General features: G+C 44.2%; 1 protein-coding gene across 2 annotated transcripts in view; it reads left to right on the top strand.

Moving 5' to 3' along the window:
• The window catches only part of IQCA1 (IQ motif containing with AAA domain 1), a 95075-nt gene extending 81781 nt beyond the window's left edge, over nt 1–13294 (top strand). For both annotated transcript variants that reach the window (XM_021398795.1, XM_021398794.1), the window contains exons 16-19: nt 3961–4047; nt 6938–7115; nt 9544–9782; nt 12719–13294. In XM_021398795.1, coding sequence (XP_021254470.1) covers nt 3961–4047; nt 6938–7115; nt 9544–9782; nt 12719–12811 — 597 coding nt within the window. In that variant the 3' untranslated portion in view covers nt 12812–13294. The remainder of the gene's footprint in view (nt 1–3960; nt 4048–6937; nt 7116–9543; nt 9783–12718) is intronic.

Raw genomic sequence — 15767 nt, 5'->3', positions numbered from 1 at the left:
TGGTCTCCCATTAGCAGCCATCAGATTAATCACTACCAGAATTAGCACTGATCAGGTGTAAATGTTGGGAAAGGTGGTCAGGAGAAAATACCAGCACAGAAGGCACTTGAGGGAATTAGCAGCTCTGTGCAGATGTCCCACTGACCGGTTCTGCAGTGCAAGCAGGCTGCAGGTATTTCATCACCATCACTATCAGGAGACTGCATTATCAGGCTCTTTGGTTATGCTATTTAACACATCAGAGGCAAATATCTTATACAAAAAAAAAGTGAGATGATTGAGTTTACTCAAGATTAAATGGTATAATCCTCACATTTAGAGGCAACATCATTTTGTCGGTATTTTTTGCACTGAATCAGGTTCATTCGTTTGTAACCACTGCAGCACTGTCCCTCTGGCCGGTTCATTTTTGGGACAATCTGAAGAACCAGGTACAGTTTACCTTAGCACACTGAGCATTTCATTGTCAAGAGGGACTTCCTTTACAACGGTGATGTGGGAACAGCACTATCAGCCTTTCCTCTGGTTGTCCAGGAGCAATTCTTATCTTGCTGCAGCACAGCCTGCTAGAAATCCAAACCTTAAGGTGATGAATCCCACCAGTGCTCAGACAGCACTATTTCTGTGACACAGCAGCTTCACACCATGTCACTCTCTAACACTGACAAATGAAATACATCCTGTTGGAGAGCAGTATTTATAGTTATTTTCTTTCTGGCAAGCCAGAGTACCTTGGAATCATCACTGTAGCACTGAGATGTTTGCTCTAATCAGAGAAAATTCACTCAGTCTGACCAGCAGCTGTTACAGAGCATTTCCATGAGTATAAACTACAGATCAAGCAGTTTTCAGCAATAAATTGACCTTCAGTCTTGCAATTTTTAATGAAATCCCATCAAAACCTCCAGCTTGGGAGGAGTCACACGCACACATCCCTTCAGTGAGGCAGGTTTCTGTGTTTCAGTGTACATTGGTTTAGCTGTGAAACTGACCCTCAGGTTGGAAAAGCTTGCGAAAACACAAACTGATCTTTGATGAATGTTGATAGGCAGCAGAAAAAGGGGGCTTTTGTTCGTAATGATTTTGCGGAGCAGCAGAGGAAGCCTCCAAGAGCATCAGAGCAGCTCCCAGCTGCTGACACTGGCCAGGATTAGAAGGGTGAAGGAGCCATCTGCTGGCAGCTCCTCCAAACCAGGGAATGCAGCAAAGCTAATAACATTTCAATTACAAATTAATTATGTACAGCGCATTTAATTATCCATGGATTCAAACTGTCCGTGGATAATTCAGATGAAGCGCTTTCACGGGGACACACAGCCTGATGCATATCTGCCAACAATGTAAATGAGCTGCTCCTGGCAGTCTGATCTGTCATCTGGAGAAGACAACAGAATTCAATGCACTGCATTTGGGCTGCTAGATCAGTGCCTACCAACACTAGAAAGATAAAAGGTATGAAGCAACCTTCATCCAAGTCATTGCCTCAAAACAGAACACACAGGGAAGCACCTATTTAAGAGACAGCTAGCATTAAGTACATTTGTGGTATCTCCATTTAACTGGAGACAAAAAATAAGAGCACAAGTGTGAAAATGGTAAGCGTTCTTCCTTATGAGTTAAGATGAAACTCTCGGGTGGTTAAAGCCTTCAGGCTGTTTGAGAGAGCTGCTAACCACAGAACCACCTCTGAGCCAAATGGGGAAGATACCTCCAGGCTGCAGCAGCCCTGCTGAGGATATATCACAGCTCTCTTTGAAGCACATAAGCAGAGCTCAGCCATTGCCAACAGCTCAATAGTCTCCACAACCTCCCCCAGCCTCATTCCCTATGTCAGATCATGCTGCAGCATCAGACATGCAGGTATAGAAGAAATACTACAGGAGAGCTGCATTGTTCCCTTGTTTCACGCAGCTGCAGCACCACGCAGTGCAAAAACACCAGGACAGGACTGTTCTCTAGAGGAAGGAAACATGCAGCACCACTTTGCATCAGCTTTAGCAGAGAAGCAGCCCACACCACCTTGTGGGTCAGCCACTGTTAGAAAGCTCCCCTTAGCAGTACTATTTGGGGAAGATCTCTGACTCAGAGCTTTCACGTGTCAAAACAGACTCCATAGCACATAAAATGCAAATATTGTCCTCCAAGAAGGCATGCATTACTTTTAATAACAACACCAAAACCCAACTTTCTGCTCTTTGCAAATCTGAATCACACAGAGAATCTTCCTATTTCACCATCTCCAGCACAGGATCACTGCCATAGCACTCTTCCACCTGCCTTTGAGACTGCCTATAAGCAGCTAGGAGCTAATTGAATTCACCTGCAAGTGCAAATCAGCAGGGCTGCTTGCATTTCCTGCAGATGTGTGAGCTCTGGACTAACAGGATGCTCAGCAGAAAGCCCTGAGCCTAGGAGTGCTGCAGCACAGCTCTGCTCAGTGAAACAACAAGCCTGTCCCTTCCAATGTGCCTTGCAGAGTGTGTGCAGGTGTAGGAATATGAAAAACACAGCTCTGAAAATAGATAAATAGAAGATAGATAAGAAGTGTCTGACCTTAGATGGGAGGCTATTATTGCTGTGCTATTTCAATCTGTCATTTTGCTCCAGCTTGCTTGCTCACTACGCTGCTGGGCTGAGAAGTTGCCCCTTATTTGTACATATAAACATTTGCATAGCTGCCAAGGCCCATGTATCCATTTCTGCAGGATTTTCATATTGTCATGATGTGATCTATTGGTTTCTTTAATCCTCATTATTAATGCTGAATAGTTCTGTCTTCCAACAAAGGAGAAAGCTCTGTTTTCCTCAATGAACTTGGAGGTAGCACTTGTCATACTCTAGGGCTAAAATATTACTTCTAATAACGTGTCACGTGCCAAAGATGGCATTGCTTCCACTTCACCCATCAGCAGCACAGCAGAGCAAACTAGTCTCACAGCTTTCATCTGCCATTCTTTCCCCCTCTCTTCAATGCATTTTTACTGCACGGATGCAGCCACGCTCTTGACTATAAAAATGAACTGTGGTGCTTTGAAGGAAGATGTTCATGCCTTAGTTCTTCCCACGCTGGCTGTCAGTCAGGCACTGAGCTTATGATGTGTACAACTTAGAGATTTTGTAAGCTTCCTTCCTGGAAGGAAGGAAAAAAAAAAAAGCAGGACAGAAGAATGCTTTCTCGTTACCCATTGACTCCTCAAGCCATCACTTTTGTTGCTGAGCAAACTAGCTCAGCTCTGAGAGCCACTGGAAACTGATTAAAATTTGGCAGCAGAATGTCTAAACCACTGGCGTTTCTATAGCAATAGGGAGAGCGCAAGATGTGAAGAAGCCTGTAGCATTGCTGCCATCCTGCTGTGAACCAGAGGTATAGTGCTCTGACTTTGGAGCTGGAAAGCCCATTTCTATAGACTCCCCTTCCAATTTAACAGGCTCCATTTTAATTCTTGGGCTGACTGCAGATTAAATGTTGTAAGCCAGAAGATTGTCTATCAGCCTGTTTTGCTTAAGGGTTAGTACTGTCATTGCTCATTCAATAGCCACATGTTGCCCATCTCCCTTGTGTTTTGCCCTCAGAAAACTGGGGAGGGATCCTATGGGCAGCCAGAGTGAAGCTGCTGGTGGTCTGATGTCTGCTGCTGTCCACCACGTCCAGGCTTCCTTTTGCAGAACCACAGCCGGGTTTGGACTGGGAAATGCAGCATACGCATAGCAGTCAGAATGATCCAATTTGGGATGAGTTCTCACTGTTAGCTTCCTAAACAGAGTACGTTTGATGTGCCAAGACTACTGAGCAGAGCCAACACTGTTCACGAGTGCTGCTCATTTCTGGGGAAAAAAAAATAAACTCATCTAATTGTAACTGCTGAAATATGGGTTCAGAAGCATAATTATAGGCACCCAGGTATGAAATTGTAGCCATTTTAATCAACTTCTCACATTCCCTCTCCCATTTTCTCTTAGGTGGCCAAGCAGCTGCAGCCTTCAGTCGTGTGGATTGGAGACACGGAGAAAACATTCTATAAAACAGTGCCAAAGGCTGAAGAACAGGTGTGGTGCTCCTTTCTTATTTCGGTGCTGATAATTTCTCCTGTTGCGTTTTGGCCGACACAAAGGAGCAGGTGTATTTCTCAGCTCACCACATACCAGTATGACCAGACCTGCCAAAGGTTGCTTGATCATCGCTTGTCTCACTAACATTTTTGCTTTTAAGAGAGTCTTGTGACCTCTCAGGGGCTCTTAAGAAGTCACATTTCTCTCCTACCCAGCCCTACTTGCTTTATTTAAAAATACTCCAGTCACTGCTCATCAGTGCACTGAGAATCAGGAGAGAATAATGGAGAATTTCAAAACTCAAGGCAAGAAACTAAAAGTTCAGATGAGCTTAAATTGTTCAGGTCTATTAATTTGAGAAATTGGATGGAGCCAAAGTGAACAATAAAGTAACAAGGATAAATTTCCACTGTGAAAGCAAAGAGCATATATTAAGTAGTTATGTTTACAGATTATTTTCTTTGGGCTCCCCAGAGTCCTGTTTCCACTGCTTCCATTCCTTCCTGTCTTGTGTAGCTTTCCCAGCAGAAAGAAAATTAAAACACTGCCCAATAGGCGCAGCAACTCAGCCACCGCAGCAGAGAGCGATTCACCTGAAGTCCTGATTAGATTCATGCTGTTTGCCAAATATTTTGCATCCAGAGCTCCGTGTGAAAAATTAACCTTTTCTCCGGTGTTTAGGCTATGTGATGGACACAAGCCTGGTGATTTGGAAGATGGTATCACCTTGGATGAGGCCATTGACTGCTGCGAGGGCTGCGTGTGCTCATTGGTGTGCAGGGATTGATGCCCTCTAGTGGTTGTTACATTGAGAGCGAACATTCTCTTGGATACGAAGCGCAGATGGAGATTAAAATTAAGACTAGCGGCCAAAGGTTGCCTGGAGTACTCATGACCTTTATCTGTTTTGAAAGGAAAAATTTCTTCCTGTGCCCTCCTCAGAGTCAAGGGTATCGCCTCTCCCTGCTATTGCACCACTAGAGCTTCAGGTCTTTAATGAGATACCTCTTGTGTCCTTGGTGGGAGAGTGTGGCTCCAGGCTTGAGATCACTCGTGTCCCATGTAGCTCACAATACTGAACCAATATTCAGAGCCAGAGAGCATGAAGGAGGAGGGACAGGCTGTGGTGAGGGCGGACCGGGAAGCCCTCCTTAGGAGTACTTCAGGAGAGGTGGGTTTTGGAACAGGTGAGCTAAACCCAGCACTCAGAGGAAGCCAGGGCAAATGCAAGTCACTCACTAAGCGTGACATCTCTGGTACTGTGGCTGAGAACCTGGTAAAAAGAGGATTCAAAGTATTCAAATGTCCAATCCTCTGTAAAGGGTGCAAAGCAGTCAGATATCAAATAAGTTACGGTAACCCAGTTGCCACGGATGACGTGCAAGCAGTTAAGCCACTCATATTTAAACACATAGGGGTCACCTTCACCATTGACCCCACTTTTCTCCAGCTCAGGTGCACATGATGGCTGAGATCCTAGCTTGCCTCTTTGACAGGTTCTCTTGCTACTGATATATTTCTTTCAAGGTGGAGGAGATAATATTAGCTCTCAGTACATATCCATTAAATGCGTGCACTCTGGACACACATTACCTTCAGAAGTGTAGCAGGAGCTGCTGGCACACAAATGCCAGTCAATCTTGGTAGGCTTAACACAAGAGTGCAATCTTTCCCTTGTCTCTAGCACCAGTACAGGGATCTATAATTTGAAAATTAAGATTCCTAAAGGCTAAGCAATGAGCACCCATAGCAAACTAAGGATTAGTGGGAATCCACAAATACCACATCACCCAAAAAATTGGTGCTCTAAACATGGGGGATAAATTGGGACTTATTTTTGCCAGTAAGGGGTGAGTCAAATAATTGTTTTAAAAATTCTCTGCATCTTCTGACAGAGTGTGTTTTCCCAGCAGAAGACACTTTATTAATATAAGGGAGGCTGCTCCGAAATTGAAGTAAGGTAGCTGCCGACTGTATAGTAAAAAACACAAGTTGACCGAGAGTAAGGTTTTTTTCATTGAGTGAAACACACCAGTGATTGACTGGGGTGTTAAGTCTCAGTTATTTTTGGAGAGGCTTCTAAGCCATCAGACTTCTGAATAAAATGCAGCACCCTAACCCAGTTATTCATTTGTAGCTTTATTAACAATAGAGTAACAAAGCAGCAATTTGAAGTTTCTTCCAACCAATTTTCATTTGATCCTTATCAAACTTAAATACCCAGTGAAAAGTTTTGCTCAACTATCATCTGTTCTGTAGATGATAATTGAATATTTATAATAAGGTCAAATAGCAATTGTCACAAAGATCTGAGTCCTGAGTTCAAAGAGCTGAGAGGTTAGATTCTCAACAAGGTAAAATCAAAGAAGAAATCAGTGAGTGTGTTTTTCGTATTTAAAACACCAGTAGGGGTTGGTAGATCAGAACCTCCACGAACTCCAGGACTCCAGGCAAGGTTACATACCCAGGCGTTCTTTCTATCCACTAGGGATCACCAAGTGCACAGGTCCAAGCAATGTTTCTTGAACTAAAAAATGAGGATTTCCTTCTCCAACTCCTAAACGAGTTGTTGCTTCCTTCCTGCTTTCCAGGAGAGAGCCAGCAAATGCACTAATAAAAGACCCTAGCACTCAAATCCACAAATCCCTGGGCAGAAATCAGATTGCAGAAGACAAAGGCTTTCTAGTTAGGTTGAGCATCTAGTTTGTTTATACTAAATGCAAAGGAAATAGTGAAAAAAGCCCCAAATCCCATTGCATATAGCATGTCTATGTACAACACACATGCCGACATGACATATCTACAGCTGTTACTGCACCTCATTAACTCTGAATTGTCAGTATCGATAACAGCTCTTTCCTCTTGCATTTACATGTGCGCTCTGAAGATGAATCCGAAACGTCTGGAAAAGATTCTCCCCAAATTCCTGAAGGCTTTGAAAGCAGAGGACAGAGTGCTGCTAGTGGGGACCTCCAACCGGCCCTTTGATGCTAAGATTAAACCTTTCTGCAAAGTTTACCAAAAAATCATCCTGATCCCTCGGCCTGACTATGCTTCACGATTTGGCAAGTATCTCAAGCCATTCTGACAACTGCTACTGCTCAGCATCCGTGCTTATTTTCTGGTCGTCCTCTGTTTTTAAACTCTATTTGTATCCCAAATCTGCCTCAATTCCTGAAAATTTATGTCATACCGAAAGACACCACCTGAAAGATCAGATAATGAGAGAGGAAGCTGGGGGAATAGTTTGAAATAGTCTTCTCCAATGGCTCACATTTCTTCACAAGTTTCTTAGGAGCACACTGAACACAACCCAAGCTGTTATTTCACTGTGTGAATGATAAGATTCCGTTTCAAGGCACATTTTCTATGTTAAGCTTTTATTTTACATGGGGAATATGAACTTCTGTCACTTGTATCTCATTTCCACATTCTAAACAATACAGTTTTGGGCCCCTCTGTGAACAGAACCATGCCTGGTTCCATACTGAGCTTAATAATGTGAATTACTGCAAGATAAATGATAGTTTGTTCACATCCTTCTGAAGTGGCTCGTAGACAGGCTTTGTTCCCAGGGGTATCATTTTCTCCTGATTGTATCATGTGGTTTAATACACTTTTCTGGGTACTATGTAGTCTGGATGTGGTGACTCATAAGCAGAAGGGCTGTTGAGGTTCAGTCTAAAGATGATGTGGAAGAAAGATTTAGGACTATTCACAGTGATACTAAACACTTCTAAGCCAGCACTCTCAATGGTGCATTTCTCCTACCAGAAGCTCCTAGCATGAATATCCCTATTGATCACCACATCAAGGAGAACAGAATCCTTTCATGCCACTGATCTCTGGTGGATCATATCCCGACAGAATACAGAAAGAAAAGAAACCACATTCAGTTTCGCTACACAATTGTGCTCCGAGTAAACCAGACAATATCGCTCCACATCTTCATCTTGTTACAAAATGATGCAACTGTATTTTGAAGTCCATTTCTGTGCTGCCTTTCAAGGGGGCAGCCAAGGTACTGAGATGATGCATGTTTGGGCAAGCTCAAGACAGATTTCGACTGCCTAGCGCGTTGTAAATCTCTCCCACATTCAGTAATTTTCATTGTGGATGGGAAATGGTCCTTAAGCAAGCTAACATGTGTTTCATGTTAGGTTACAGCTCTGATTAATTGCTAACAGATAAGGGACTTGAGTAAGACTTAGAGAAAGAGGTGATAGCAGTTGAATTTAGCTATGTTCACTCCTGGGGATTGAACCTGTCACATTCTGGGATTCTCACCACTAATTTGGAGTCAGAAGGGCCAGCCAAAGGGATTTCAGCTTACAAACCTCAGAATGCCCAAAAAAGTTAACTATTGACATTTTAAAGGAGATTAAATTTCTAGTTTTAATTCTTCGACATTGTCCCTTTTAAGGTGGTGCCTGGCTTGTTCTTTAGCTCGCAGCTTCCCTAATGTTCAATGGAAACAAGGTTGTGACAGCACAGAGCACTCATCTTCCCATCATGGTAATTTCCAGTGCCTGACGGCCAATTTGAGAACTAAAGAAACCCTTTTTGGTGGAAAAGCTGACATAACAGCCATGCATTGCCACAGTGCACAGATTTTACCCATTCACTACAACCCTCCTTTTGCTACAAACCAGAAAACTCCAATCTGTGCATGGTGGAAATGGCAAACATGCAGTGGAAACCATTAGGCCGGTAACACTGACTTTCCACCCAGTCTTTTCATACGCTCTGAGATAGTCCATTTGATTATAAATTGTATATCAACAGCAACGACAACAAATTATTGCTCTGATTACTTTATTTTTGTAAGAAAAATCTCAGGCACTTCAGATACAAAAAGCTTCTTGTCTGAGCAGTTTGCAGCTACAGGAAACAAGCCGGTTCACCATTATTCAAGAAGCAAAATGCCAACCACAGAGATGTTTACACCTGGCATTTGCATAGCTGGAGGCATTGGGCTTCAAAACCAGACTCCAAGTCCGCATGGCAGCCCTCTGCTCAGGGAGGAACCCCAACCCCAATGCTAACCCTAACCTTAGGGTGACCCATCAGGTCACCCAAATAAAGCCAGGCTGTTAATGGAGGTGCTTAACTCCGCACACCCAAATGGGAAAATATTGGACAAGTTTCCTTCCACGTATGTGCGCAGGCTTATTGAAGTAGTTCTTTCCATTTTTACGCACATGTCTGTTGCATGTTACGTGCCCATGATGACTTTCTGAAAGTATTGACTGGTAGCTAGCAGTGGACCATTAATGTTTTAAGAACAGCTGTGCCTAAAGGCCTCTATGCTGCAAACCTGCAGATGAAAGAAACAGCAAATGAGAAAAAAATCACATCTTGGCCCTGCTGACTGATACCCCTTAGTTTCCTGTTTCATTTTCAAAATGCAGAACTATTTCTCCTGCTTTCCTTAACGCGTGTCTTTGGCATTCTCTCTGTCTCTTTTTTTTTTTTTTGGACTCTGCTGAGCAGTGTTATGGAAACACACCATCACACAGCACGGTGGAGAGATCACCAAGCTGCTGAGCATCAGCTGCCTGGCCAAGCTGTCGGATGGCTTCACCCAGGGCCGCATTGTGCAGACTGTGCAGGCAGTGCTGAGCGAGCTGCGCCTCCTGCAGATGTCCAGGAAGCCCCTGCATACTGCCGAGTTCCTCACCCTGCTGGCCAGCCAGGACCCGGTGTACAATGAGGAGGAGGAAATGTTTAAGGTGATGTTAGGAGCTGTTCTAAGTGGCTGTCTCTTCTTATCCCCCACTGTGTCCTTGTCTGGGCACATTTGACCTACAGACCTGCTAATTTTGCTGATGCCCTCGCATGCATGGATAAATGAGGCGTGTGCCATTAGTGCAGTGCATCCATCCTTTTCTTGCTGGGAGCTGCCACGTTTGGCAAGCCCAACTGTATTTTCTTCAGGAGTCAGAGAGCTTGGACATCTGGGATCCTAAGGGTGTTTCACATAGGGATCAAGTTCTAAGTCCTTTTCTTTAAGTGTTCTCAAATGAGAATTTTCTCACACAAGTTTTTGTCTGGGGGATTCAAAAAATGAGTTTCCACCCCAAATTCCACCACGGGCTGTAAAATATTTAAGGCAAACACCAGTGCGCTGCGTGCATCTCGAATACACAAGGATCATCCTGCAAAGAGGTGGTCAGTGGGCATGGCAGGAATGGGCTGGGGTGGGACTGCAGATGATCCAAAAGGTCTTTTCCAACCTTAATGACTCCATGACTCAATGATTCCCCAGACATACTTACAGACCATTGAAGTCTCCCACCAAAAGGTTTCCTTTCCATTCTGCTCTGTGTACATCCCTTGGCTCTGCATCCCCGCAGCACCTTGCAAACAAACAGGATGCAGTTCCCAGCAGCCTGGTCCAAACCATCTTCCACCACTAACCTAATGATAGCAGATATTTCTCCCAGCCCTGCTGAACACTCTCCAATTTCCACTTCGAGCCATTTGGCTCACTCAGCATAGGCAGCATTTGTGATATTTGGCAAATTACTCTTTTTTTCCTCGTGCTTCCTATCTAAACCAATATCTTTCCTCGGGGAGAGGCTAATGGTTCAGTGTTGCAGCACAGAAAAAACCTCATATCATTCCCAGCTCCGAGTCGTAATCCATTTGTGCCCTGAGATGAGAGCTAGCATTTAGCACAAGTTTAACTCACAAATGCTGTTCCACTCCCCACAAACGTGCCTGTTTTGTACAGCAAGGAGCATTCAGGCAGCACTTCATTTTGAACGCTGCTACTATCATCCTCAGCATCCCATGGCCATCGTTTCCTTGCGTTAATTACAGCCCTTAAGAAAGTGTTTCCTTTTATCTGTGTTAAATTTGTTTCCCTTGAAATGTCACGGAACCTGGCCTCAGCGCCTGCAATATGGCACAGGGGAAGAGGACTGTCAAAATGGCTTCGTGCATCAATTAACTCAGTATCTTCATCTCTCCACACACAGAAGGACCTTTTCCTGAGCCTCTAATCATTGCCATTGCTGGACCTCTTCTGTTGCTTTGCTTTGTCCTTTTTGAAGTGGGGTGGCTAAAACTTAAAGCGGCATTCAAAGTGAAGATTAGCGCTGTGATGAATCTTTGATTTCTATTCACTGGAAACATGAATCTCCCTGTTTGACATTTATATTCTGCCAGCGTTCCAAAATGAATATAAATAATGCAAAATTTTGTGATAATGTGATTTCTTTGTCCAATTTACTCAAATTTCTGACCCAATTATCCATCCGCCACATTTTTGAAATTAAAAATTATTGCACCAGTGTGATACTAATCCTCACACAGAAATAACGGGAGTCCTACAGGGCAACGGGTGCTCAGCCAGCACTCCAGTTCTGTCTGTCAGTGGCTGATATGAAATACATAGGAAAACCCATACCAAAGAGCTGTGGATGTCATTTTTTTAAACTCTGATCTGTCACATTCTGTCCGTCACTTACATCCCCAGCTCAGGTGCTGGTGGGTTAGTGATAAACCTTTTACTTTAGCCATACGTGAGGAGCTGGCTTCATTAAGCCCAGGTAGCTGTCCTGCTAACCAAAGAGTCAAAAGCAGATAGCTTGCATGCCAATTAGCAGGTAGTTTACTGCATTCAAAAACACAGATTCATAGAATCACAGAATCGTTTAGGTTGGAAAAGACCCCTAAGATCCCCAAGTCCAACCCCAACCCACCCCACCATGCCCACTGACCACATCCCTCAGTGCCACATCTCCATGGTTCATGAACACCTCCAGGGATGGTGACCCCACCACTGCCTGTGCCAGTGCATCACCACTCTTTCTGAGAATGAACTGTTCCTAATATCCAGCATGCAACAGAGGAGACAGAGTGGTGGCATTAAATAGTGGCTTGTGGCCAGTGGAAAGGCTTCCATTTCTGCAGCATCGTATGGATGAGTGTGGCCAAATGGGAACGAATGTTTTTTATCAATCATGTCAACACCTAGTGGCATGTTAATCTCCGGTGTGGGCAGGACTTGCTGATAAAGGTTCTGTGTGTACATATGGGGATTGACTAATTCCCACACAGTACTAATTTTAAAGCACTACCCTCTCTTTCATTTTACATTATATCAACATGGCCTTGTTGACATTACAGACCAGGAGCTTGGCAAGTGTGCAGAGTGACTATACCAAATCATTTACAAGTCACAGGACTGTGAACAGGCATCTGAAAGCAATAAACAGGTTTTTAATGTTTGGGGTTTGTTTTGTTTCTTAAGCTCTCTCATTGAATTAAAAACTGTCTGGGTTGATTTGCAGAACCATGAGAAGCATATGCTTTTTCTGTTGCCAAGTTTCAGACCAGAAAAGGTTTTGACAAGAGCTATATGCCTTGGAAATAGGGTTGATCGGAGAAGTTCTAACATTTCCATAACTATAGCAACACAAATGGCCCAGCTAAGTATTCCTGTTAATGAGACACACTTCAGGCAGGCAATTGCCATACTTCTTGTTATAATAATGTTCTTGAGAGATCTAAGGTTTTTCTTTCTGCTGCTCCACAATCCGGCCAGGATTTTAAGATTTTTGTAAGGAACACTCCATTGTAGCAGTAAAAGGTCTCTCAACTGTTCAATCATGATTTTTTTAATATTATTAAAACATACCTATGCTTTCTGGTTCTGCAGGCTTGGTATGCCAAGACACCACTGGGTCGAGCGCGAAGCAAAGCACTGGCAATGAGTGAGAAAGCAGGAAAAGGAAAAGGGAAAAAGAAATAAGAAATTGAAGGAAAAGAGAAACACCAACTTCCTCCATTAATTTTGTGTACAGCAATGCCAATCCCTGACCAGAGGGGAGATGTTAGGAAAGCAGACACTTTGGAATAAAGCATCACAAGTTACAGCTATCCCGGGATAGAGAGCTCATTTCTGAATGTATCTTTAAATGTTAAAGAATAGGATGAGACGTCAATGTGACAAGTAGCTCTCAGAGGATAAAGAGTTAATGACCATCAACTTGCTCAAGCATTATTTATTCTAAGAGGTTTTAGGGGGCAGAGGGGTTCATTACTCAGAACTGTAACATGCCATCAACTTTTAGGCTACCCTCATTTATTTCAGCAAGTAACTCTCCTTAAAAATTGATGTCACGTTAATGTCTTTCATTACTTTAATATCCTATATGCTTTATAAAACTAACTGCTTTCTATATCTGTAAGTCTAATGTGTTACAGTTCTCAATAAAACTATTACGGCCGTAAAGACTGCTTTTTAATTGGGATGGATTATAAGACACTTAATGCCATATATTTACATAGCCACATGAGGACCAGCACTTCTTCACATTTTGATGCATCATTGTGGATGGATTAACGTATGTGTTCACAGAAAACAACATGAAAGAGCAGAGCAAAAGCAAAGGGCGATGTTCAGTTTGGTGGATGCCCTGAGAATCTATTTTGCAATATAAAACACTGTCCAATGGTCTTGTTTGCACAAACTGCAATATATTTTTTGCTTTAAAAAAACAATGAGGATCAGAGCAGGGGAGTTCTGGAATGTGCTCATGGGGTCTCCGCTTTCTGAAAGGTTGTTTCATGCTGTGTTTCACCCAATCCTCCTCAACCTGCTTCAGCATCTTCTTCTAACCCCAGTCCTGCAAGCTCTGTCTGTGGAAGAGATCCATCGGTAAAGCCCAGTCCATCACTTTTAGACCTTGCACATGAAGCCACAGGGGATCCTGCCAACTAGTTCTGTGTGCTTGAGCAACCAAATATGAAGCTTTGGGACAGGAATGTCATCTTCACAGGAGGACCCAAAATGCTTGGAGGGACAGATTTCCTGGTGATGATATCCAAATATAATAAATAGTAAGGCTGGGAAGCTAGGCCTGCTCAGAAACCAAGTAATCCATAACAGCCTTTGGGTAGGTATTCCTAACCAGCAGCTGGAAGAGCCCTAAAGCTTTGAGGCACTGCAGAGAACCTCTCTATGCCTTTGTTCTATCCAAGCTGGGAGATGCAATGTGGGCTGCATTGCTTTGGCAAAGCTTTCTGTATCTTTGTAGTGTGCACCCCAACCTCTCGCCCCCTCAGTTCCCTGCTGGAACCGTTATTTCATTAAAAATACACTGGCAAGTGTCTTGCAGAGAATGTGCTTACCTGGACGGTCAGCACCCAGGGTGTTTGGGGACAAATTCTGCCGAAAGGCAAAAGTCCACCCAGAAACCTGCTCTCACACTGCATGCCGGGAAGGGGGGTGGAACTGAGCCTTTCCTGCTCATAGTGAGAAATCAAATGGAAAAAGATGCTCCTGGAAAAGGTGGGCAGAACAAAAGCCTGGAAAGATTCCCGTAGGCACTAACTGTACAGAAAACAATTCAGGTAATCATATCATTGAGCACAGCAGAGGAGGCTGGCTGGCTCTGGTTAATAAAGTGAGTTTTCTCCCCAAGGGAGGAGCAGGCTGCTGTGCTAACACAGCATGTGGGACAGAGCTGACCCAACTCCATTTTCTTGTGCTCCTCATTGGCCAGCCCCTTCAGCTAACTGGTGCAGGGCTCCCCTGGACTTCAGCCCTCCAGCCTCAAGGCTGCATCCTCAGACCTGCCTGGGCGACCCACATTACAAGAGAGGAAATGTTTGCCAGATCCCTGTCCAAAACCCAAGGGTTTTGTGGGGCTGTGTGAGACTTCCAGCAGCCTCCAGTCATCCAGCAGCAATCCAGCTGCTGAAGCCTCATCTTGACCCACATGAGGGACCCTCAAGTACGAGCTGCCAGGCTCTGTATTTAATTATGTCCGACAGAGCAGCTGCAACATTTGGCTTTCCTTTCTTTACTCCTTCTTTGCAGGCTCTCTCTTTGCAACCTTCTTCCTGGTAGCTCACAGCACGCTGATGTGTGCAGGGTGTGATGAGGAGGGGACAAAGCAGGCAGCAGGTTGGCTCCCAGGGCAAAGCCAGCAGAGAGCAGGAAAATGCCACATTTCGCTGCCTTTAGTCGAGCTCAAACTCTCCTTTAGTCCTCTCGGGGGGCTGAGGAGCAATTGTAATTCTGTTTATAATTATTATTACAGAAAGTGCAGCTACTTGAAAATGAAGCCATCGCATCAAGCAGAGCCAACCCACAGTAATTTCAGTGTCAATGGCTGAACTGTTCAATTAAGTGGCCCTGGCTGGATCTGCAGCACCCAGCCCACTGTGAGGCTTAACCATGCTCCCGCTCGTAGTGCTGACAAGGTGCTGCAGAGAAAAGCATCGCAACTACACAAAGCCCACTGCAGGCACTGGACAGCACGTTGCAGGTGCAGCCTCCATGCTCAGCAGCCCTAACACCTGGTGAGAAAGAAAAATGCCCTTTCATAGAATATTTCCAATTGGAAAAGACCACTAAGATCCCCAACTCCAACCCCAGTCCACACCACCATGCCCACTGACCATGTCCCTCAGCGCCACATCTCCACAGCTCTTGAACATCTCCAGAGACAGTGACCCCACCGCTCCCTGGGTGGTGAAGCACACCCCATCCTCTGCACAGCCCCCAGCAAGAGCCTGGGATTTGCTGGGGCCGGCACCTCAAGCAGAAAGAGCATCAGGCTGCTTTGTGGGAGGCAATCCACAGCAAAGTTGAGCAAAGAATCTGTCATGCCCATTTATATATGTAAGTGATCTAGAGAATTATCAACTGAATTATTTAAATATCCCATTACTATTAAATTACTGGGCATTCATTGTAA

This window comes from Numida meleagris, chromosome 5 (genome assembly GCF_002078875.1).
Source record: "Numida meleagris isolate 19003 breed g44 Domestic line chromosome 5, NumMel1.0, whole genome shotgun sequence".
Classification (NCBI taxonomy): Eukaryota; Metazoa; Chordata; class Aves; order Galliformes; family Numididae; genus Numida; species Numida meleagris.
This window is presented reverse-complemented; position numbering and strand designations above follow the sequence as displayed.